General features: G+C 38.8%; 1 protein-coding gene across 1 annotated transcript in view; it reads right to left on the bottom strand.

The window, feature by feature from the left end:
• The window catches only part of gmds (GDP-mannose 4,6-dehydratase), a gene marked incomplete at its 5' end in the record, with an annotated part of 150,298 nt that extends 125,244 nt beyond the window's left edge, over positions 1–25,054 (bottom strand). The window contains 4 exons of the mRNA XM_083887734.1: positions 4,273–4,382; positions 6,045–6,132; positions 9,717–9,761; positions 24,944–25,054. Coding sequence (XP_083743860.1) covers positions 4,273–4,382; positions 6,045–6,132; positions 9,717–9,761; positions 24,944–25,054 — 354 coding nt within the window. The remainder of the gene's footprint in view (positions 1–4,272; positions 4,383–6,044; positions 6,133–9,716; positions 9,762–24,943) is intronic.
• Positions 25,055–25,375: the final 321 nt, after the last annotated feature.

The following is a 25,375-nucleotide window of genomic DNA, read 5'->3' as shown; positions in this document are numbered from 1 at the left end:
CTGTACCAGGCCACCAACGCAGAGCAGTGTCCTTTCTGGTCCCTCGATGGGCGGAATGCAATGAGGACCCAGACATTATAATGCATCTGTGTTTGTCCAAAAGCCAAGAGGATTCTAATCCAGCGAGGCACATTTTAAACAATGGAAAACATGCACAACACACACACACACAAAGCTAATGAGTCCTAGGAGACAGAAAACACACTTCAGATACACAGCTGATTGGACGGCAATTATATAAACATCAGTCAGACAGTGAGCAACTCTGGCCAATGGACTGTATTAAATAGCAGATTGTTCATCACTCTCCGAGTCAAATCAGCCTCACGTCATGAAACCACGTTTCTCCGATACTTTAAAGCGGACCTAGACCGGAAGTTCCAATTAACACTGTTGTTTAGTGTGTATCTGCGTCATTACCTTGTTTATGAAGCCCTGAAGATTCAAAACAAACAGTTCAGCCACTGCTGAGAACGCTGTGTTTTATTGTAATCTCGGGCTCAGCGAGATCTCTGAAAAAACCCGGTTCGGGTACGTAAACAGCGGCTCTCCTGAACAGCAGATCGTCCTGCTCCGGGCACTAGTCCGGGCACATCCGGTTGCGTACAGTGAACCGCAGAAGAAGAATAACATCCGTTGTGGAGGTGTTTCACGAGCGTCAGTGTCTTCTGACTCTGGGTCTGACTCCGGGTCAAAGTCATAAAAGGGACTGCGGCGGGGAGACGTGAAGAAGCTATTTTTAAACTTTGTTAAAACAATGTTTTGATAATGAGTAGCAGTGCATCCACCGTTCCAGAGGGGGGAGCTGCCCTGCTGAGACCAGGTGTGCTGAATATGTCACTTCCGGGTATTGGCCAATCACAACACACTCTGTCTTCTGGGTGTGAGAGTTCAGTCTGAAATATCGCGGCTGAGAACAGTGCCGTCCAATGAGTTCTGAAGCATTTGGCTGAATATGAGCAAATAATATTATTGGAAACACTTCAGAATTCATCCTGCTGCTTTTGTCAGCAGTTACATCATCAATAAACACAAGGGTACCAGTTCCATTAGCAGCCATACATGCCCACACCATGACACTACCACCACCATGCTTCACTGATGAGGTGGTATGTTGTGGATCATGAGCAGTTCCTTTCCTTCTCCACACTCTTCTCTTCCCATCACTGTGGTACAAGTTGATCTTGGTCTCATCTGTCCAGAGGATGTTCTTCCAGAATTATAACAGCTTTTTTAGGTGTTGTTTGGCAAATTCTAATACTAATACTGTTCAGGCGTCAGGCATGGTCTCAGTTCTCCTCGGATCTGAGCAGTCTACAATAAAATATTTCAACTTAACTCATCACTGACTCCAGAAGTTCCATCACTGGTCACCTCACCTGATTATCAAAAATCTCCATAACACAATAGTAATATGACATTTCCGTAAAAAAAAAAACTTAATAGAAAGTTAAAAAATCCCCAAAGAAACTTTAATTTCTGCATCAGACGCTCCTTTAATAGGACAGAGTTTTTTTCTACTTTTGGATTTTACAGGGTTAGATATTGTTGTGGAGCTGCACAGGTCCCACACAAAACTCTTTTTCACTACCTCTTTGATAGTATGTTGCCAGTATTTCTGAAAAAACCATAAAACAACAAATGCTGCTTAAGGCTGTAAGAAATCGTATCTCGCTGAACATTAGAGGTTGTACCAATGTTGTCCAACTTAGGGTTGCCTATGATCTGCCTTTTGCCTTCTGCTGTAAGAGTCGCTGCCTAGAATACAAAGGGAGTCGATTGTAAAAGAACGATGAAGGAAGAGGCTCCAGATTAATTTAATCATCGTAATTCTGTTAAAAGGTGACAAATATGCATGTCTATGTTGAGTTAAAAGAATTCACTGTGAGGAAGTAGTAGCACTCAGACAGGACTGAAGCGACGACACCAGACAGAGTATGCCTAAGCAAGGCATAGGGTAAACCATGATTTCATTGAACCGTTGTAATCTTTGTAACTACCTTTAATATAATAAACCTAAGGAATGTATCAATCCGAGAGAGAAAGAAAAACCTTCTCATGTTTTTCTTACAAGGGAAAGCTGCCTGAGCACAAAGACCAGACTGTTCAGCCCCTGTGCTGTTACAGTCACAAAGAAAATAAGGCTTCCTGTCCACTTTCCACCCTGCAACATTCACTCTGTTCTTATTGATGATGTTCTACAGCGGAAACCAGCACCCACACAATCACTCATGCACTCATCTTTACAATACCCCCGAGGTGCTTCTCACAATACAGTATGCAAGCTGTTCTCTGCTCTCTAATTTGCACCATTCCACTACAGAGAACATGTACACGTCACAATGAAAGCATGTAAAATAAGATATTTATGTTAATTAGCATTGGGATCTGAAACAATACTGAAGTTGGCATCCAGATTTACACTCTGTCGGCAGTTAAAGGGACAATATGTAGTATTTATGAGTTTATATGACCCAAAATCCACTTTTGTATACATATTATGTGCTCCTGCATTGTCTAGACGCTGTATAATATTCTTTGTTTAATTTTCGTAGTGTTTCAAAAAGTCATTTAAAATAACATGGTCGCGGGCCGCGGTCGCATAGCCACTGTTGGCAGAGAGACGACATGTTTCTACAGGAGCCTGTAAGGACAAACGTGAGAGAACAAATCAAGCGTGAAGTCCCGCCTCCACTCTCTCCGCTTCGTCTGCTACGGCCGCGGTAGCTCCGCCCTCTCCCTCGCCTCACGAACCTCATCTGCTGACACGGAGAAAGACGACGAGGACGACATTTGACCAGCTGCGGATACCGTAGCGCTCAGGGAAGGGAGGGAGTGAGCAGAGCAGCAGGTCTTTGTTGTAAATTTCAGCCTCTCCTCTAGATGGCACTATAAACTACTTACTTCCCCTTTAAGGGGAAACTTAATTTAGAAAGATCGTGCACTGTCACATAACTGTCAAATTGAATAAAGTTTTAATTGATGTCAAAGTGTGTCTCAAAATACACACATTACACAGACACAAGTATTCTGACATAATTGTGTGATGTATGCATTGTCTAATACAGTGGTATGCAAAAGTTTGGAAAAATTTTCATGATTTTCCTTTATAAATAAAATGAAGAGGGTGCCTAAATATGCACATGCATAATTTTGTTTAAATAATTCTTGCACACTTTCTGTAAATCATATAAACTTTATTTCACTTCTCAAATATCACTATGTTTGTCTCCTATATGATATATTTAACTGAAATTTCTTATCCAAACAACCAATGATTTATAACAGAAAATCATGAACATTTACAGGGGTGACCAAACTCTTGTATACCACTGAATACTGTAGAGGTGAAAAGTGTCATTCCCTGCCATACAAGACTATATGGGCTTTGTTAAGGAAACTGCTACTATGAGAGGCAGTGTCTATACACATAAAAATGACCTCATTATCTATGATGTGACTCAGCTCTTGGCTCCATATCCTACCCAAACCACCATAGCAAAGGAGGATCAGTGCTTGTCTGGAGAATGTGTGTCAGATCGCAGTTTGGAGGAGCTGGGGGAGGAGAGGGTGATGCAGCAGGATCTCCAGGGATCATCACAGAGCTTTGAGACAAAAGGGACACTGTGGCACAGACTGACCCATCCAAGAAAACATTATTTCCCGTCTTGTCAACTACAGCATCCTCCGCACATGAGCCTCTCACTTCCCAGAACTGAGAGTCCCGTTTTTAACTGTTAACTGTTCCCAGTAGCAGTCAATAGAACATAAGCAGTCTCTGGTTCTCACACACGCACAGTTAAAGGCATTTTTTTCTTTACTGGCATCCAATGAGTTTCATACGGAGTCTTAAAATGACAGAGGAAGTAAAAGATCACAAAAGTATTTCAGTAGATGAAGCGTCTGTACTTGTAAAAGTGGATATTCAGATGCAATAGTAGTGAAGAATAGTGGAAAAAAGAAGAAACATGGTTTAAGTAGTTTCCTAATAGTATTACATGTTGCATTTTGCATTAGCTAACAGTAATTTCATTCTATTCATTATTAGCAGGTGAAGGCCTAATGAAGAAAATTTCAATTGTGAAAAAGAACAGTCAACAAAGACTTGAATGTACACAGCCTGACGGTACCTCGAATTCTGATGATCAGTCCTCAAGATGACACTTCATATGTATAATGAGCTTTAAGATATTTAAATTAGAATCAAAGATGTTTTGTTGTTTGGGGTCCGTTACACCAAACACCATTCATGTGAGTTAGTGACTACACTACCTTGACATGGCTCTGGGCTCCCAGGTTGTAGATCTCCACAGGTTTCACCTCGTTGATAATTTTCACCAGACACGTGCTGTCAGTCAAGTCACCGTAATGAAGCACCATATCTGTCAGAGACACAAAGTGATCGATTAATCTCCATGCAACAATGGACGACTATCTTCAATCCTAACAAAGAGGTTCATTTTCATATTTTAAAACAAAGTAATTCTACAGTAACTTGGGATGCTAATGATTCATTGCTAGTCAATTAATTTACATTAAAAAATGTATGTACTTAATGGCATAAAATTTACATGCAAAAATACTATAAATAATGAATTATCCTATTAACTGCCTAAATTAATTCATTTGGGCTTAATTATGGAGTATTTAATAAAGGTATACCCGATGGCTGATATTTGGTAACATTTTGGGAGGGGGAGGGGGTCGTAGCAATTATTCAATTAATCGATTATCACTCAATAACGAAATTAACATCAACTATTTTGATAATAAGTTAATATATATATATATATATATATATATATATATATACATATATTTTTTTTTTCATTAAAACAATATTTCTTTGCTCCATATAACAAAGAAATCATTCATTTTGGTTTGTTTTCAAAACGTTCTGACGTTTTATTGCCAAATAAAGGTTAGTTGCAGCCCAAAAAAATACACGCTAAAGTCACGTGTACATGTGTATAAAGTGTACTTGTACTAAGTTTTCCATATTTACAGTATGCTGTCATACAGCTTGGATATAAACTCTGCGTATATGTACGTAGTATGATTACGTTTCTGCAAATGGGAAGAATTCCCTAACAATGAGAGTACATGTTACTGATCAGCAAGGGCAACTGTTGGCCGTTGCAATGTTTAGAGAATTAAAGTGGCTTGATTAATAGTATGAACTAATAATCAAGAATAAATACAAGTGACACAACATTTTGCAGAAGATACTTGGAAATAAAATGGATCACAACACCCTCAGTCAAGACTAGGCCTGGGCAATTAATCAATATTAAATCAAAATTGGGTTTATTTGTATAGAAAATGTTAAAATAAAATGAAAGTTGATATTTCAATACGGTCTACTGCTCTCTCTCAGCTCCTGTCCCCTCTGCTCCATTCCCCTCCCACACCTCCCCCCCTAGTTCTCTGACAATATCAACATGGCGGCGTGCACGGAAAACAGCGAGAGTGCCGTCACAGGAAGAGACGCCCGACGCAAGGATCGAGCAGAACAGTGCCTCAACTATCCTAAAAACCTGGGTTAATCTCCAACAATTACCAGAGGAAAAGTCTAAAATCTCAATATTTAACAGAGGAGTCTGGTCCACGACCAGCATCACACTGCTGCTGTATTTCAGTCCAGAGTCTATGTCAGACGGAGTCTGTGCTCCAGTCATAGAGGACGTACTGAACAAATGTTTTTTTTTTATTCTTATTTTTTTTTTTAACTCACACGGAAAACCGTGTCAGACGTGTGTGTGTGTGTGTGTGTGTGTGTGTGTGTGTGTGTGTGTGTGTGTGTGTGTGTGTATAAAACGTCATCTGTTTGCACATAGTACCCCTTATGAATAATTATTTTGTCTTTAGTAGTTAAAAAAAAATCAATTATAAAAATAGCATCTGGTATAAAAAAAATTGGGGATTTTATTTTTAAGTCATATCGCCCAGCCCTTGTGAAGACCAGCTTAATGTCCAAAAAAAGTCCTCTTGCAGAAATAATAATGACATTTTAGATTTGAAACAGGGTTGAACAGAACACTTACTGCCTGGAGAGTGTGCACAACGGTTCTGGTAAAGATGCTCAATGCGACCAGTGTTGAAGGAGCTGGAACGACGCATTATACCATGAACCTGAAAGAAAATATAAGTCAATGTAAGCAGCAAAGGTTAAAGTGTCAAATATTCATTGTCACCATCCTGTTCAGTACAATAGCATGACCCCTGGCTCTCTTAAAACTGGAGTGGAACCCTAATTGATGTTACAGGTAAAACCTGCGTTTGTAATACTATTTCATGTCAACAGTTATCTGCTGTGAAAAGGGTCTAATACACCAGGTATACTTAAGATAATGCATACCACACCTGTATATCATGACATATACATGTCGTAGGAGTTAAAGAGCTTGATAATATATCAGATCAACTTTCAGATGCATCATTTCAATTCAAATACTAACGATCACAAAATTTGACTGATGTAGAAACAACAAAGCTGGTGGTGGTCGAAGACTTTTGCACGGTACAGTACTTATGTCTATATGTGCAACATAACAACATCATTTTGCCTAGTCGTCATTATATTTCACTGCATATCCATTTATTTACATAAGATGATCCTTCCAGTAGATAACCACAATATATTCAGCATGAACTTGATTCAAAGTGTAGACATTGCCTGGGATTGCACACAAGATATTACACTATACGATGCATAGCAATAAGTTTTGCATTAAAAAATGTTGAGTCAACAAGAGCCGTGTTTAATCTGTGTTGTGTGCAGCATGTTCTGTTCTGCGTGTGTGTGTGTGTGTGTGTGTGCGGAAGCACTGCTCAGACAAGATAACATGACCTGATCCAAGGGGAGTCCAATAGTGGGAGGACATTGTGCGCCCTGACCTCACTTCCTATACTCACTGTTCACCGACTGCCAGCATGTGCACTTCTCTCCAATACCTCTGCCCCATCCCCCCCACTCCCTCCACATCTACAGCCCCAGCAGGGACCCGGTCTACTTTATCTCGTACAAGTCTGTGATTTTTTTTGATTATTTTTTTGTGCTACACACTGTGAGGACAGTTTACTTCATTTTAATACTTGTCAATACCGAGTACTGATACAAGCACTGGGGCTGTCACTTTTTGAAACTGGCGGGTGAAACTAGGGTCAGCCGAGCAGAGCATCAGGCCATCTGAAGTAATCAGTGGCAGCTCCTGAAGAACATTTCAGGAGGGAGGGGGGGGATTTTTTCTGATAATGATTAAGGCGACCCATTCAATAAGTGCATAAAGAAAGACAGTATCATTTTGCACGTTAGTGCATGCACATAAATCCTCATGTTAAAAATGTCATGTTAAAAAAACTTTTTTAACATGACAGTCAAAGACAGGAGAATTTTCGGGTGATTCTCCACGTCAATCAAATCGCCCCAAAAGAGGCAGGACCATAAAACGTGACTTGAATCTGACGTTTCTGATTGGACAATGACAGATAATAATAAAAGGATATTTGAAATTGCTTAGGAAAACAAATTCTCTTTCTCCTCCTAGTTGGTAGGGCGTGTCGCCCATATCGTCCCTATACACGTCCGCCCCTGGAAGTAATTACTGTATTGTCCAGCAGAGGGCGCTGTGAGCACAGCTTGGTCTAGGCTGGGTCCACACTGGAGACCTGTGTGTTGCATGGAACTTTTCATTCTATTTGCATTTAGGCACAAGTGTTAACTGATGACAGCATCCACACAGCCTGTATGAGGCACAGGACTCGGCTGCATCATGCGAGTGAGCCACACAGGCTTTTTTGAGAATAAACCTTTTGCCTATTTTTACAATAAGCTGATCCAGGGGGATCCATGAGTGTTTCCTAGCAATAGGATTGATAGATGTAGCTGCTATTATTGAGTTTTAATTAGTTCACTGATCCAGTCTCATGAATTAAGCCGATTACCTATTTGGATTAATAATTAACTTAATAATTAAGAACTCACAATGCCACATCACTAGTTAGTTTGAATTGAACGATCAGAGTTCTTCTTAAGACCTCAAAAATTGAAACAACAATATCTACAAAATGCAACTATACAGTGTGTGTGTGTGTGTGTGTGTGTGTGTGTGTGTGTGTGTGTGTGTGTGTGTGTGTGTGTGTGTGTGTGTGTGTGTGTGTGTGTGTGTGTGTTCTTGTACTTGGGGCATACTGAGGACCAATGAGGGTTTTTAACCAACAAAGTGAGGTAATTTTCACGGAGTGAGGACATTTTGACCGGTCCTCACTTTGTTTTCATTGAAATCACTTCCTTAGGTTGCTTTAACATGCTATACTCAATTTGGGATGACATAGTATAGTATGACTTTTTTGTCAAATTTTGGGTCTTTTTTTTTTTCAAATGTTGGACGACATAGTATAATATGACTTTAATGTCAAATTTTGGACCCAAATTTTTTTTTTAACATTTTTTTTTTAATTTGGTCGATATAGTATAGTATGATGTTTTTGTCAAATTTTGAAACAAAATGTTTTTGGTAAAAAAAAATTTTTACATTTTGGTCGACATAGTATAGTATGACGTTTTTGTCAAATTTTGGAGCAAAAATTTTGGTGAATTTTTTTTTCAAATTTTGGTCGACATAGTATAATATGATGTTTTTGTCAAATTTTGGACCAAAATTTTTTTTGTCAATTTTTTTTTTTAATTTCAGTCGACATTATAGTATGACGTTTTTTTCAAATTTTGGACCAAAAATTTTTGGTCAAATTTTTTTTTCAAATTTTGGTCGACATAGTATAGTATGACATTTTTGTCAAATTTTGGAGCAAAAATTTTGGTGAAATTTTTTTTTCAAATTTTGGTCGACTGTGTAGTACGGCGTTTTTGTCAAATTTTGGGTCTTTTTTTTTTTCAAATTTTGGACGACAGTATAATATGATGTTTTTGTCAAATTTTGGACCGACATTTTTTTGGTCAATTTTTTTAAAATTTTGGTCTACATATATAGAATGACGTTTTTGTCAAATTTTGGACCAAAAATTTTTGGTCAATTTTTTTTTTCAAATTTTGGTCGACAGTATAGTATGACGTTTTTTTTCAAATTAGTTACGTTTTTGTCAAATTTTGGGTCTTTTTTTTTTTTTCAAATTTTGGACGACATGGCATATTATGATGTTTTTGTCAAGTTTTGGACCAAAATTTTTTTGGTCAAATTATTTTGGTCAAATTTTGGTCGACATATTATAGTATGACGTTTTTGTAAAATTTTGGACCAAAAATTTTTGGTCAAATTTTTGTCAAATTTTGGACCAAACATTTTTGGTCAAATTTTTTTTCAAATTTTGGTCGACAGTATAGTATGACGTTTTTGTCAAATTTTGGACCAAAAATTACAACAACAACAAAAAAAAAATTTGAAAAAGTTTTCCAGCCGTTTTTGCTCTGGGGCTCCACCTGCAGACATTTTATGGTACTGCAACCAGTAGTTCTTTGTAGATGTCATTCATGAAGTAGATATTTGTAATTGTGTTGATTAATAAAGTGGAAATGCTGGTCCTCAGTATGCAGCAAGTACAAGAATGTGTGTGTGTGTGTGTGTGTGTGTGTGTGTGTGTGTGTGTGTGTGTGTGTGTGTGTGTGTGTGTGTGTGTGTGTGTGTGTGTGTGTGTGTGTGTGTGTGTGTGTTTGTGTTTGTGTTTGTGTGTGTGTGTAAGGTTGTGGGTGTCTCTCTTACCATATAGCCTTTTGCTATCAGGAACTCCGCAAGGTAGGAGCCATCCTGAAATGAGAGGAGACAACATCACTTAATGTATGCATTTATCATTGCGATTAGCATGTGCACATAGTGATAAGAAGAGAAAATCCAAGCACACACAGGGAGAACATGCAGACTCTATGCAGAAATACATACATACATAAGTAAATTGTGAAAGCGGACCTAGACCGGAAGTTCCAATTAACGCTGTTTTTTTAGTGTGCATCTGCGTCATTACCTTGTTTATGAAGCCCTGAAGGTTCAAAACAAACAGTTCAGCCACTGCTGAGAACGCTGTGTTTTATTGTAATCTCGGGTTCAGCGAGATCTCTGAAAAAACCCGGTCCGGTTACGTAAACAGCAGTTCTCCTGAACAGCAGATCGTCCTGCTCCGGGCACTAGTCGGGGCACATACGGTTGCATACATTGAACCGCAGAAGAAGAATAACGTCCGTTGTGGAGGTGTTTCACGAGCGACAGTGTCTTCTGACTCTGGGTCTGATTCCGAGTCAAAGTCATAAAAAGGGACTGTGGCGGGGAGTCGCGAAGAAGCTATTTTTAAACACTGTTAAAACAATGTTTTGATAATGAGTAGCAGTGCATCCACCGTGCCAGAGGGGGGAGCTGCGCTTCTGAGAGCTGGTGTGCTGAATATGTCACTTCCGGGTACTGGCCAATCACAAGACAGTTGGGAAGGCTCTACGCTGGCTGGCCAATCATAACACACTCTGTCTTCTGGGTGTGGGATTTATGTCTGAAATATCTCGGCTCAGCACAGCGTCAGAAAAGAAGGATTTCTATCGGCTCGTTTTCAGCGACTAGGAGGTTTTTGACCATAAAAACAAGTTTAATGGTCAAATGTAAGTAGACCTCCATAAATAACTATATGTGCAACAGGACCACTCTATGTGAGCTTTAAGTGTGTGTGTGTGTGTGTGTGTGTGTGTGTGTGTGTGTGTGTGTGTGTGTGTGTGTGTGTGTGTGTGTGTGTGTGTGTGTGTGTGTGCGTGTGCTTGAGAGAGAGACCTGTCAATAAGGTCTTGTTCCTTTCACCCATGTTACTCTTCATCATATTTCCTCGCTCATATTTTCCAACCACACATTCTGTAACACTCTGGAAAATTCCAAACCAGTCTTGGCAATTCCCCTTGCTTATGCACGCACGCACGCAAGCACGCACAGACACACACAGACGCACGCACACACAGACACACTCGCACACGTAAAAACCAGCCACATGCTTCTTCTCCACTTATGGGGGTAACAGTAAAGTTGGATTTAGGGAGCTACCAACACTTCATGGCCATATGTAAAGGGTTGGAACATGCAATGATTACAACAATCTCTGCTGCTTATATAAATGACATTGTATCACATCACTGACTCAGAACTGTCCTGTATAAACGTATAACTTGGTCCAACTTTTGTATATCTGCTCCCGGTCTCTTTCTGCCGTCTCTACCTCACCTCCCTCTTGTCCCTTCCCTCCGCCCCATCACCTCTCCTCTGTCCCCCATTGTTCCTTTCATCCCAACCGATCGAGGCAGATGGCTGCACATCTTTGAGTCTGGTTCTGTCAAGAGATTTCTTATTCTGTTAAAAGGGAGTTTTTTTTGCTTGCCACAGATGCCTAGTGATTGCTCATTGGGTGAACTGTTGGGTTTCTCTGCTCTCCATTACGTTGTCCATGTACAGTGCCTTGAGATAAAGTAAAATTGAATTGAATTGAATGACAAAAAAGGAGAGACAAAATGTTAAGACCATTGAACTAACCCTTTGATACTTGGCTGGAGTATCGACTTATACTTACAATTGGCCTCCTTAAATACCATTTCTCATGATGGGAATCACCTGTGTATGGAGGTCAAGGGTCACTGAGGTTACCAAACCAATTTTGAGTTCCAATAATAAGTGCTAAAGGTATTGAAATCAATAAAATGAAAAGGGTGCCTAAATTTATGCCCATGCCTAATTTTGTTTAAATAATTCTAGCAGACTTTCTGTAAATCATATAAACTTTATTTCACTTCTCAAATATCACTGTGTTTGTCTCCTATATGATATATTTAACTGAAATTTCTTATCCAAACAACCAATGATTTAGAAAGGAAAATCATGAAAATTTACAGGGGTGCCCAAACTTTGGCATTACACTGTATCTGTAAAAAATATGAACATAACCGCTGACAGTTACCAGCCATGGGGAAGTCCAGCCCCATCTATGACTCTGTCTGAAATAAGTTGCAGCAAAGAGAACAAAATTCTGACTCCAACAATATAAAAATAGAGATGGAACAGGCCTTATTAGAGAGGCATCGAGTGCAACCCTCCAGCACCTTGTGAGGGTACTGGAGGGGTAAAGACCTTGGAGACCACAGAAAACAAGTTAAGTGGATGATCACAGAATTCCTCTGAAGGTGAAAAAAACCTTAGATACAACGTCCAGCCAAGCCAAGAACACACTAGAGGAGGTAGGTGTGTCAATCAAGAGTCACCTTTATGAATATAAATACAGTGGGTTTACAACCAGTGAGAACACTCAAGAACAGGATGACTAGATTAGCATGTACTCTAAAATATATATTTTAAAAGACCCTGCAGAGTTCTGGAAATCATGAAACGCCAGTACCAGAATGATGGGAAGAGAAAAGTGTGGAAAAGCAAAAGGAACAGCTCATGATCCAAGGCATTCCAAATCAGCCGAGGCAGTGTTATGGCATGGGCTTGTATGGTTGCCAGTGCAAACATTTTTCAAAATCAACACAAGAGCTTTTGAAGGTAATGAAATAGAATCAGTGACCAAGTCAGTCACCTGATTTCATACTTTTCAGTTACTGGAGATGAAACTGTAGGTAGAAATAGTTGCTGCAGTGAAGGCCTGGCAAAAGCATCTCCAGGGAGGAAACTCAACTTTTGGTGGTGTCCATGGGTTCCAGACCTCAGGCAGTCATTGGCATCAAAGGATTTTCAACCAAGTAGATTTAGAATTAATTAGTAATATTTGCAAGAGCCAAATGGGCTGCAAGTATCATGGTTTGAGTTTGTCCCATTATTTCTGACTCCCGGAAAATGGCCAATAAAGCATAAAAGTGCTTATGATTCCTCAACAGTTAATGCAATTATTTTGATGAATCCCTCACATTAAAGCTGAGAGTCCACAATTGATCACATATATTGATTGTTTAATTTCAGATTCATTGTGGTGGTGTACAGAGGCAAAAGGACTGCGTCTTTGTCCAAATATATATGGATCTAACTGTACACTTTTCTGCATTTGCGGGTCAAATATGGTTTTGGTCAACTTGCACTGCAACCTGTTCTACTTAAACATGAGAGGAGTGGGGGGGTTGGGGTGGCATCGAGTGCCCCCTTGCTCATCCCCACGGCGCTAAAAGCCCCAGCTGGTGTCATGTTTTCCTGCCCCTGTGCCAGGGTCAAAGTGTTCCATGCCAGACCAATATGGAAAACTAGCCTGAAGAGAAACAGCTCTGTTTCAAAACAAGAGGCTCCTTTGAGACTGTGTTAGCCCATAAACCCTGGCCTCACCTCACCATTTCCTGTTATGGGGAGTTGGGCGCTTGGTATAGAGAACAGACACATGCAAGCATGCACGCAGACCTACATGTCCTGCTAAGTCAATACCATACCACAAACTCCCCAAAGACTCATTATTATATCTTCACTAATATGAGCCGCAATAAGGCTGGTCCACTGACACAAAAGTGATATATATATGAACTTGTTCAATACTTGCATGTTGAAGCAGCCAGGGGTTGTGTGCTGGAGCAACAGCAGGTAAATACCTCACTTTAGACAGGTACAGTTGTCAGTATTCAGTATTATGAAATTAAAATGAAATAGAGAACAACCAAGTAGAAAATAAGTGAAAAATATTTAACACTAAAAAAAAACTCAATAGAACGACCCATCTAGATTATAGTGACCATCACCAAAGACAAAAAAAAAATCTAATTTATGAAACAGAAGTGTGGATCTTTTCATTTAAGCATACACACAATAATCTATAACTATCAACACATCATAGTGGTGGACAAACTGTGGCTTTAGTTCCCCCTGCTGGTAAAGCTCTGCACACACACACGCACACACACGTTTGGGCACCCCTGTAAATTTTCACGATTTTCCTTTATAAATCATTGGTTGTTTGCATAGGAAATTTCAGTTAAATATATCATACAGGAGACAAACACAGTGATCTTTGAGAAGTGGAATGTGTGCAAAAATTATTTAAACAAAATTAGCATACATTTAGGCACCCTTGTCATTTTATTGATTTCAATACCTTTAGCACTAATTATTGGAACTCAAATTCAGGGTTTCCCCCAGAAAACCTGCTAACCCTGGTGGTAGGGCCTCTTGGGCAGCCCACCGGCGGCACATGGTGTTTTTGTAAAAAAAAAAAAATGTTTTAAAGTTGACAGGAAATTTGAAATTATGACTATGATGCCTTATTGTAAGACATTTATTAACAATATTTAAACACCAACTACAGAGAGTTACTAAAAGACACACTCCTGAAATTAAAATAATAAATAAATAAAGTTTTTTCAAAAACTTTAGAAGGTTTTTAACTTGAAAACAAAGAAGACTGATTTATAAACAACATGGTTGTTTTTACTTACAATCAATAGTTTTGATTGAAGTTGAAGATTTATGTTCTCTCATATTTTTATTCAATTGCAACCTGTTCTGTTTTGATCTCAAAAAAAAAAAATTTGATTGCCACTTACTCTATTTTTGGTTTCATATCTATTCTATTGCATCTTCTATTTGATTGAATAATTAATAAAGGAACAAAATTCTCTCCATAGACTTGTATCATGCCGGCACATGCTCTCGCATCAATTTTCCCATCTACATTTATACATCAATATACACTCTTTCTAGACATCAACTGAGTGATGTCTAGAGAACCTTACAGCTCTTCCTGATTTTCTAGTGGTTGCCAGACTTAAGTCAGAGGCCAAATTAGTCAAACTGATCCTAAAAAGGAGCTATTAGCAGCCATTATGAGCAACTCAGGAGACGTGTGCAGGCCTTCTTTGTTTTATCATTTTTGGCTCATGTTCAGACCTATACTGTGCTGCTAGATCGGAGTCAGTGAAACTGGGCAAATGTACCAAAGACCGACATACAGATGAAGAAAAGAATCTTATTAGATGACCATCAAATGGCTTAAGGAATCACATCCCAGTGCAGTGGTGTTTTCCCAACCACAAGAGCTAAAGAGAAAAAAGTACAAACCTCTAAGCCAACGTAAAGTGTGCACTGTCAAACACTGAGGTTGAACCTGTCCCTTTCATAACCCCAGCTCGTAAAACAACAGCATCGGCCAGAGCCCCCGCCTGGCTCTGCGGCTGTGTCTTGGCAGTCAGGTGGTCTCCCATTACTCACACACTCTCACCCCAATACTTCAAACTTCTCAATGAAATTTATGAACAGTAGTTAGCCAGGCAATTTATGGCATCACAGTGACCCTTGCTGGCCCTGGTTAGTGGCTTCTGCGATAGTCTATCCAGATGTTGTTTTTTTCTGATAAAGGGGTGAGAAGGAGCTTTTGACAAAGGAATGTGAGACTCTGAAAATAACTTTCCAAGACCTCCATCAGTTGGTCTTTTCAGGACTCTTCAGGACAGTCAATGGTCAAGGAGTGGTCACAAGTCAACTGACAACTTTTCCCATACTGCTCATTTTCTCACAAGCACCCGAAAGTGTATATCATTGGTTTGGGTCACAGCCATGGATGCAAATGTCACATGGTTGCATATCACTTGGTCAAATTATTTAAATTTATTGAGAATGACATTTGACTAGAGCTGCAACTAACGATTATTTTCGTAATCGATTAATCTGTCGATTATTTTCTCGATTAATCGATGAATCGGTTGGTCCAGAAAATGTCAGAAAATGTTAAAAAAACATTGATCAGTGTTTGTCAAAGCTGGAAATGACGATGTTCTTGAATGTCTTGTTTTGTCCACAAACCAAAATGATTCAGTTTTAATGATTTCTTTATGTGGAGCAAAGAAACCAAGAAAATATTCACATTTAAGAAGCTGAAACAATCAGAAATCTTGTTTTAATCATGAAAAAAGCTTCAAACCGATTAATCGATTATCAAAATAGTTGGCGATTAATTTAGTAATCGATTAATAATCGATTCATCGATTAATCGTTTCAGCTCTACATTTGACGAAGCAGAGATTGGCACAGCGGCCCCCATGACCCTCATGCGGATGATAGGGCAGTAGAAGATGGACAGATGAATAGACATTTGATGATTAATCCAACAATAAATGTGCAAAAACAAGTTATCTCCCTCATGTGCAAGCAGCAAGGTGATAAGTTCAAGGACTAGAGGGCGTCAAATATCTCAGGTGGTAGAGCTGGTGCCCCATGGGCCAAGGCAATATGCAGCAAGCCAAATAAAATTCTGCCCCATGGTTATTTGCACTCATCCTCTTTCTCCACTCTTCACAACACCTGCACTATCATTTAATAAAGTTTATGGACCTGAAAATTCAGGTGACCATGTCTCAACATCAGTGCATTTTTAAATCCTACCACTGCTGCTTAACCTAATGTTAAGGACTGTGTTATTATTGTGCGGCTCTCACAGTGAGAGGAATAACTGAAAATATGCAGAGTGACAGAGATATTCACCTGCAGCTCGCTAATGTAAACACACGGAACACATTACTTCCTGCTTCACCTACGTACCTCTCTGACGTCACACGCAAATGTCTTGTATCTCTGTAACATAGATTAGTTTGTCTGCCAGTGTGGTTCAGTCTGTAGAATAAGATGTGTAATAATAATTCATCTAAAATTAGATTTAGGCTTGAACACATATTATATTATAAATATTGGGTCTTGAAATTGCAGTAAGCTGGATTGCAATTTAGATACATTTCGGTAAATTGTTAAAGCCCTACACTTCAGTATATACCAAAATATGCAAATAACATTTACAAAGCAAGATCAAAATGCAGAATCAAGGCATGTTTAGAATAGATAAAAAATGTGCGATTAATTGTGATTAATCGCGAGTTAACTATGACATTAATGCGATTAATTGCGATTAAATATTTTAACCGTTTGACAGCACTAGTTTAGTTGAATTTAAAAATGTTTAAATTTGAAAATAAACTCACAAATTACTTGAATACATTCTCTTTTTGAAGACCTAGTCTGAAATTTATGGATTTGATCAATTTTGAAAGAATAATAATAGGATAATGTCAACGTGGTGTAACCATAAAAACTTGGTACCAAATACTTAAACTTGTTCAAAAGGTGAAAATCTCAATAAAACACATTATCATCTAGTTTGGCATATTCCTACATTTGTGTTATTTAACAATGAATAGAATATATGGAACACCATTGTTCTGAATATTATAACGAATTTGGGGAATTTTGTCTGTCAATTCAACTTCCTAAATTGTCAAGGCGGTGTAACCGACATTCAAGGACCTTTTTTGTTCATTTGTGTAAGAAGACCATGTGGCAGGAAATGATATCACAAAGAAGGACCCCTGATGAGCCTAACTGCTGCATGTAGTGCTGAAACGATTGATCGATGAATCGATTATTAATCGATTACTAAATTAATCGGCAACTTTTTTGATAATCGATAATCGGTTTGAAGCTTTTTTCATGATTAAAATAAGATTTCTGATTGTTTTAGTTTTAAAACAAGACTTTCGAGAACGTCGTCATTTCCAGGTTTCACAAACAACGCTTTTTTTTTTACATTTTCTGACATTTTCTGGACCAACCGATTCATCGATTAATCGAGAAAATAATCGACCGATTAATCGATTACGAAAATAATCGTTAGTTGCAGCTCTAGCTGCATGAAGAGGTAAGTAGCTCTCTCTGAAATCTTGATTATGTGACATTTTTAGGGTATAGTCAGGTGTGCTTAGAGTTGCATGTCAAATGGTATGACCCTAGGAAATCATTTATAATTCATAATAACTGTAAAATAAGTATCTAATAAGTAATATCTTTCTGTGTCCCGGAATGCAGTTTTAAGATATTTTGATGCAAGAAATGTTGTCATTTAGAATTTAAAAATGTGGTTTGTGTATTAAAATATGACGTAACCGGTGTAACCGGTTTTTCGGGTGAATATTTGTTTTCTCTCCTGCTATGTTCTGGCGAAATGCATTGTGGGATACATGGCTTTTTCCGGACATGCTACCACTAATGGACCAGACTAGATCCGCGTTAGCCCCGCCCACTGACTGACGGACGAGTTTGACAGATAAAATAAATTCATGATGCTGTGCAACACAGGACCATGAAATAATTAATTAAATAGTAAAATAATTATATATGTTTTTTTACATAAACTGAATTGGTATGTTTATTAATGAATGACACATTTACTTAATTAATGACACACTTAAGTAATTATTCATTGGTGTATTTATTTATTAAATTTCAGCACTTTCCATCCTCCCTAGTTTTCTGCTCCTGCTTGTTTGATTGGTGTTTTAACTGAGTTTGGTGAACATAATGTTTTTCATAAGCTTATAGTCCAGTTTCTGACCTTTCTGTGGGTATACAACAGCATGTCTGCGTTTAAAGTTAGACATGTAATCAATCACAGTTACCGTGTATTTAGACACAGCAATCATTTTAAATGTTATGCATAATTATGTAAAAAGTATCATTCCCTCTCATGTCACTAATCATATCGCAATCGCAATTTCTGTCAACACGATCGCAATTAAATATTTATTCAATATCGTTGAGCCCTAGTCTCAACTGCCATAAAAAAACGTAAGACAATGTGTGACTGTAAAATGACCACGTCAGGCACTGTTTAAACTGGTTTAAAGCAATCATTCTGTACAAACACTGCAACAATCGTCTGAAACAGTGAGAGCAGTCGGAAAGTGCAAACATCCGCTTAGTTCACCATAAGTATACACTCCCCTAACTTAAGGCAAACAGATCCATGTCCTGCAACCGGATCTGGATCCTGATCTCCACTTCTAATTACTTTTTTCTTGGGCCATATACAGTTAGGTCCATAAATATTTGGACATCGACACCTAAAAAGTGGGAGGCACATATAGAAAGTGTTGTAATTCCTACACCGTTCACTTGATTTGGATGTAAATACCCTCAAATTAAAGCTGAAAGTGTACCATTAGAGCACATCTTGTTCGTTTCATTTCAAATCCATTGTAGTGGTGCATAGAGCCAAAATAAAGAGAACTGTGTCGATGTCCAAATATTTATGGACCTAACTGTGTAAAATCTGTCCTTCACTTTCTCAGTTATGCTCCTCACAAACAGACACACGCAGGCAAAACACAACCTTCTTGACAGAGAACGCAATGGTCAAATATGCCCCAGGGAATATATGATACGTTTATGAGTATAAAGTAGGGCTGGGTGATAATACAATAATGATATGTTTGGCGATTAGGGATGTAACAATGCATCGTGACACGATTAAAAATCGGTACAAATGCGTGACGATTTGCACCGGTTGACAGAAAAAATTAATCGCGAATGCGAGAGAAGTGGGATGTGTTCTTTTTCTTCTTTCTTTTTTTTTTTAGAAATAGGTTACGTTATCTTGAAAAAAGTCACTGGTTGGTGACTCGCGTCACTACGTAGGTACGGGGCACAGAACGAGGGAAGACATGGTGACGGTAGGCAACAACTTTGAGATAGAGGATGCACCGAGCTGTTTAAAATCACCCGTGTGGCGGCATTTTGGATTCCCTACGTACACAAATACAACCCGGTGAGAAATGGACAGACAAAACCAAAACAGCATGTAAATATTGCAAGAGACTGCTAACATAATGCTAATATTGACTGCTAATAACAAACTGCTAATATTATTAGCGGCAACATGAGCAACATGCAGCAGCATATTAGCCGCCACCACAGTGAGAAGCATAGTAACGTTACGCCACCTCGTGAGCTGCCAAACTATAATACGTCATATCTTAATACACACAGCACATGTTTAGACTCTAAATCGCCAAGTTCTCGCCTCAAATTATCTTAAAACTGCTTTCCGTGGCCAATCCACTCCTGGACCAATGTCACGTACGAATTACGCCAGACGACCGTATCCACCAAGAACCTACTACTTATTATCAACAAACTTATTGTACCATCTTCATCGTGCACACCCCCTGGATTATGCACGCTGTAAGGCACTACTATCAACTTCATTTGCTGCTATATGTGGAGATGGCACCCTGTGACATTTTATTGGTCATTATCATATCATTAATGTTATTAACAGGTCCAACCCCTGATTTTTTCTGATTATTCTTATTGTTTGTGTAGACATACCTGATTTCAGACTGGACTGAGTATTATAGTATTATAATATCTGCATTGAAGCCCCTTTAACAGCTATTTACAGGTGCATCTCAATAAATTAGAATGTAGTGGAAACGTTCATTTATTTCAGTAATTCAACTCAAATGGTGAAACTTGTGTATTATATACATTCAATATACACATACTGAAGTAGTTTAAGTATTTGGTTCTTTCAATTGTGACGATTGTGGCTCACATTTAGCAAGAACCTAAAATTCAATATCTCAAAAAATTAGAATATGGTGAAAAAGTTCACTATTGCAACTTTATAATGTCACATGCCAATCAGCTAATCAACTAAAAAATACCTGCAAAGTTTTCCTGAGCCTTCATAATGGTCTTTCAGTTTGATTCATAAGGCTGCACAATCATGGAGAAGACTGCTGATCTGACAGTCGTCCAGAAGACAATCATTGACACCATTAAGGAGGGTAAGCCACAAAAATCAATCTCCAAAGAAGCTGTTCACAGAGTGCATGTTAACAGAAAGCTGAGTGGAAGGAAAAAGTGTGTAAAAAAGATGCCCAACCAACCGAGAGAACCACAGCCTTGAGAGGCTGTTGTGTCTGTGTGTTGGTCCACTGTGTTCTTTGAAAACCAAAGTCACTGCATCTGTTTACCAAGACATTTTAGTGCACTAAAAGTTGGTTAAATGACCATGGTGTTGATGTGCTTGACTGGCCAGCAAACTCACCAGACCTGAACCCCATAGAGAATCTATGGGGTATTGTCAAGAGGAAAATGAAAAACAAGAGACCAAAAAATGCAGATGAGCTGAAGGCCACTGTCAAACAAATCTGGGCTTCCATATCACCTCAGCAGTGCCACAGACTGATCACCTCCATGCAACGCTGAACTGAGGCAGTAATTAAAGCAAATGGAGCTCCAACCAAGTATCGAGTAGATATAACTGAACACATTTTCCAGAAGACCAACGGTGGTTGTTGTTGTTTTTTTAATGGTGTATTCGAATTTTTTTAGATACTGAATTTTGCTTTCTTGCTAAAATCATCACAATTAAAAGAACCTAAGACTTAAAGGGATACTTCACCGATTTGAATGTGGCTTTGTATTGCTAGAATAGCAGTAGTATTTTTTTAGAAAATGTGCTTCCCTCCCTCAGTTTTTCCCTGACTTGTAAAAAAATCTGTTTTCCCTTATCCAAATGTGCCCTACTGTGAGTCAAATGGCGCGTTTTGCATCACAGTAGGGCAAATTTTGAAAATGGAAAACAGATTTTTTTACAACTCAGTGAAAAACTGAGGGAGGGAAGCACATTTTCTAAAAAATACTACTGCAATTCTAGCAATACAAAGCCACATTCAAATCAGTGAAGTATACCTTTAAACTACTTCAGTCTGTGTGTATTGAATTTATATAACAGTTAATTTTAATTTAATTACTGAAATAAATGAACTTTTCCACAATATTTTTATTAACTTTTAACTTGTTTTCATGATTAATGTTATTTCATTCATTTGGAATAAAAAAAATGTTTTGACTTCATACCTTTTTTGTTAGTATCAGATTATTTATAACATAATGGTGATGAGCACTGGTCAGAATAGCCCCCTGGGAATTTTTGCTTAGGACCCCAACAGACTCTAGAATTGCCTCTGTGTTGAGGTACTCTGCAACAGTGCCACATGATAACAAATCTAAACGTGACAAAGACATAACTGAGGCAGTGACTTATGACAGAGTCAATCAGTCAGCATAGTTGAGAAGTTCAGTTTTAAAAACCCAGGGCTCCAGACTAACTTTTCACTAGGAGCACAGTGGCCCCCCGAATGAACCTTTTTACGGGTGCAACCAGACAATTTAGGGACAATTTTAGCTATGGCGATGTGTAACTGAAAATGTTGCAGAGTCACAGAGTTGTTATTACGCTCCGCACAAGGAGCAAGTTGTCCAATAGTGACATGTAAATCCAATTATATGGGTTTTAATACTTTGGTACCTAAGAAACCTCAAATGGCACAGATGGCGCCAAACCCACTGCGCTTCACTTCAGCAGCATCACGCTTTACACAGCTCATGTCCACATGTTATTACATGACCTCCATGTGTTTTTAAGCTCCTACTGCATATTTAAAAGGTGATATTTGTTTTAAAATGCAAGGCGACAGGAAATAAATCCTTCAGTTATGCTGTGTTCCATGTGCACAGTGGCATCTACAGTAAAAACTTACACCTCTGGTGGAATCTCACTATAAAGTGTTATCTTTATTTGATTACCAAGATAATCCACATGGAGCTTGTAACTGCAGAGACTCTAACTCTATTTAGTTTGGGTGTGTCATTTTGGAGCAGGGAAAAGAAGGGTCAGGGAAGAAAAGGTTAAACGCCGGAAAGTTTCTTTGCGCAAAAGCGAAACTTGGCTGCGTACGGCGCAGATTATGAACTCCCAGCGACATTCACATCTCACCAGAGAAAATTCTCTCCATTTGAGCGGTTAACTAAAGAGATAAGCTCTTAAGCGCAGAAAAAAAAAACGGTCGCCTGTCTGCACCAGATGAGGGGGCACTACCACTTTTCTATTTATGTTGATTTATTTTCTTTTAAATGTGACTAGCATCGCATGGCTTGTTTTAAGATTCACTTGCTGATTACTTGATTAAGATTAGGAACAACTGATATTATTCATTTTAATTTCAACAGTGTGTATTTTGTAAGACTCTATAGTTGGTGTTTAAGTATTTTTAATAAATGTCTTACAATAACACATAATAGTCATCATTTCTAATTTCCTGTCAACTTTTAACTTTTGGCCTGAGAGGCCCCACCGTCAGGCTAAGCAGGTTTTCTGGGGGAAACCTTGCTTGCATTTATTAGTATTTGGCTTGAATAAACCTTAAGAACTAAGCAGTTAGCGAAACCAGTTACTTATTATAAAAATAATAATGCACTTCCAGAAATGCAGTTAGAAACTGCCAACTCTTTTGATTAATTAATTATTGAATTTTATTTTATATTTGGGTTGTTTTTGTTTTCATATTTTTAAGTTTTTTTTTCCAATGCTTTTAGTTCATCTAACGGTTTGTATGTTGAAAAATTGGCTTTCATACTTCATACCAAAAATGAGCGCTGTCAAACGATTAAAATATTTAATCGTGATTAATCGCATTAAAGTTATAGTTGACTCGCGATTAATCGCACATTTATATATGTTCTAAATGTCCCCCGATTTCTTTTTCTATCCTTATTTTTCCTCATTTTAATACTCTTATCAACATAGAAAGTGGATCTGTTTTGCTTTGTGTAACTTGTTTTTGCATATTTTGGCATATACTGTAGTGTAGGGCTGAACAATTAATTGAAAGTTATCTAAATCGTAACACAGCTTACTGCAATTTCAAGACCGAATAATTGTTTAAGCCAAAATATAATTTTTCAATGAATTATTATTACACATCTTATTCCACAGACTGAACCACCCTGGCAGACAAACTAATCTATGTTACAGGCTAAACCTGGTGTGTGTGTGTGAGGAGCTGTGTATGTGTGTGTGCTGTAGGAGGTACGAGACGTTTGCGTACTGCGTGTAGGGTGTGACGTCAGAGAGCTGCGTAGGTGAAGCAGGAAGTAATGTGTTCTGTGTGTTTATGTTAGCTGCAGGTGAATGTCTACGTCACCCTGCATATTTTCAGTTATTCCTCTTATTGTGAGAGTGACAGTTATAACAGAGGCTGTGTATCACCTGCAGTGCTGCGAATAAAAAGCTGAGGCTCTGGCAGTGAGTCAGAGCGCTGTAAATGTTTCTTTCACTCAGTCTCACACAAAATAAATCACTGCATTTGATACATATCAGACATAAAACACACACACACACACACACACACATACATGGTCAATTATGCAAATTATGTCATTTGGCGTCTTCCAACTTCATCGTTCGTTTATCGTTATCGACGCGAGCTGCTCAATGTATCGTGATATTGATTTGATTTGGCCATATCCCCCCAGCCCTAGTACCCGGACTAGTGCCCGGAGCAGGACGATCTGCTGTTCAGGAGAAATTATGTTTTTACGTAACCGGACCGGGTTTTTTTCAGAGCTCTCGCTGAGCCCGAGATTACAATAAAACACAGCGTTCTCAGCAGTGGCTGAACTGTTCGTTTCGAAACTTCAGGGCTTCGTAAACAAGGTAATGACGCAGATATACACTAAACAACAGCGTTAATTGGACCCTCTTTGACTCAATAAACCTAAAACTAGTCAGTGATCTGCATTGTTCAACTTAACAACTCTCTGAACAGCTTTAAGCCTCAGAGGACCTGGTTTTTCCAGTTAATAAGAACTGAAGAAGCCTTTTAGAGAGGTGAAAACGTCTTCTGTCGTTTTTAGGTGACGTCCCCTTTACAGCTAACAACAGAAAAGACACCTTCATTTTATACATTTAATGATTTAACAAGTGACCTTTCTTTATGCAGATTTGGTCCAATGCGGTCTGGATAAACAACTAAATATGCTCTTTGTGAAGTAGTGCAGCTTTTTGAGTATAATAAATGGTCTATTAACGACATTGTCGGGGTTTTTTCTTTAGGTAAACCTCATCTGATTCTGAATGAGAAAACACAATGCACAGAGAACTATTTCCGTATCAATATCAGTGTTGCACCTGCTACAGGCGTTATCTAACGACACACACACACATATATCACTTCCCCTGTAAGAACACCGGGACAACAAAAACAAAACAATAATTCGGATGCTTCCGAACAACAGCAGCTTCAACAGCAATGGATCGTTACCAAAGTGCGTGTGAACAGGTTGTTCATACAATGAATGCGAGTTAGATGAGGAGGATGGAAAGTTACCTGTCCAGTAATACCGGTGATAAGAGCCACCTTTCGCTCGCCCTGGTTCTTCAGCTCAACGTTATCGCCGGCGCCGGCGCCAACGTTAACGGTGTCGGTACTCTGGGCCATTTCTAACACGGGCGGTATGTTTTTTTTACAGTGTGAGACTAACGCGAACCGCAGACAGACACCGGCACTATAAAAGTGATTGTGTGCTGCTGACAGTACTGTGACCTGACGACACTCCTCCTCCTCCGGGGCTTCGAAAAAATCAAAGGACCAGATGAAGCAGGAAGCAGCCGCGAGAGCAGCCAATGAGAAGCCAGCACGGAGCAGCAGCTGAGGAGCGTGCGCTGAAGAAGGAGGCGCGTCCCGAGAGGACTGTGTATCTCGTTTGTTACAGCGACATCTGCAGGGTGGAGGTTGAAAGTGGAGAGGAACGGTTCTCAT

Source organism: Microchirus variegatus (assembly GCF_963457635.1).
Source record: "Microchirus variegatus genome assembly, chromosome: 4".
Classification (NCBI taxonomy): Eukaryota; Metazoa; Chordata; class Actinopteri; order Pleuronectiformes; family Soleidae; genus Microchirus; species Microchirus variegatus.
The sequence above is the reverse complement of the archived record's forward strand: the minus strand, read 5'-3'. Positions and strand labels throughout refer to the sequence as shown.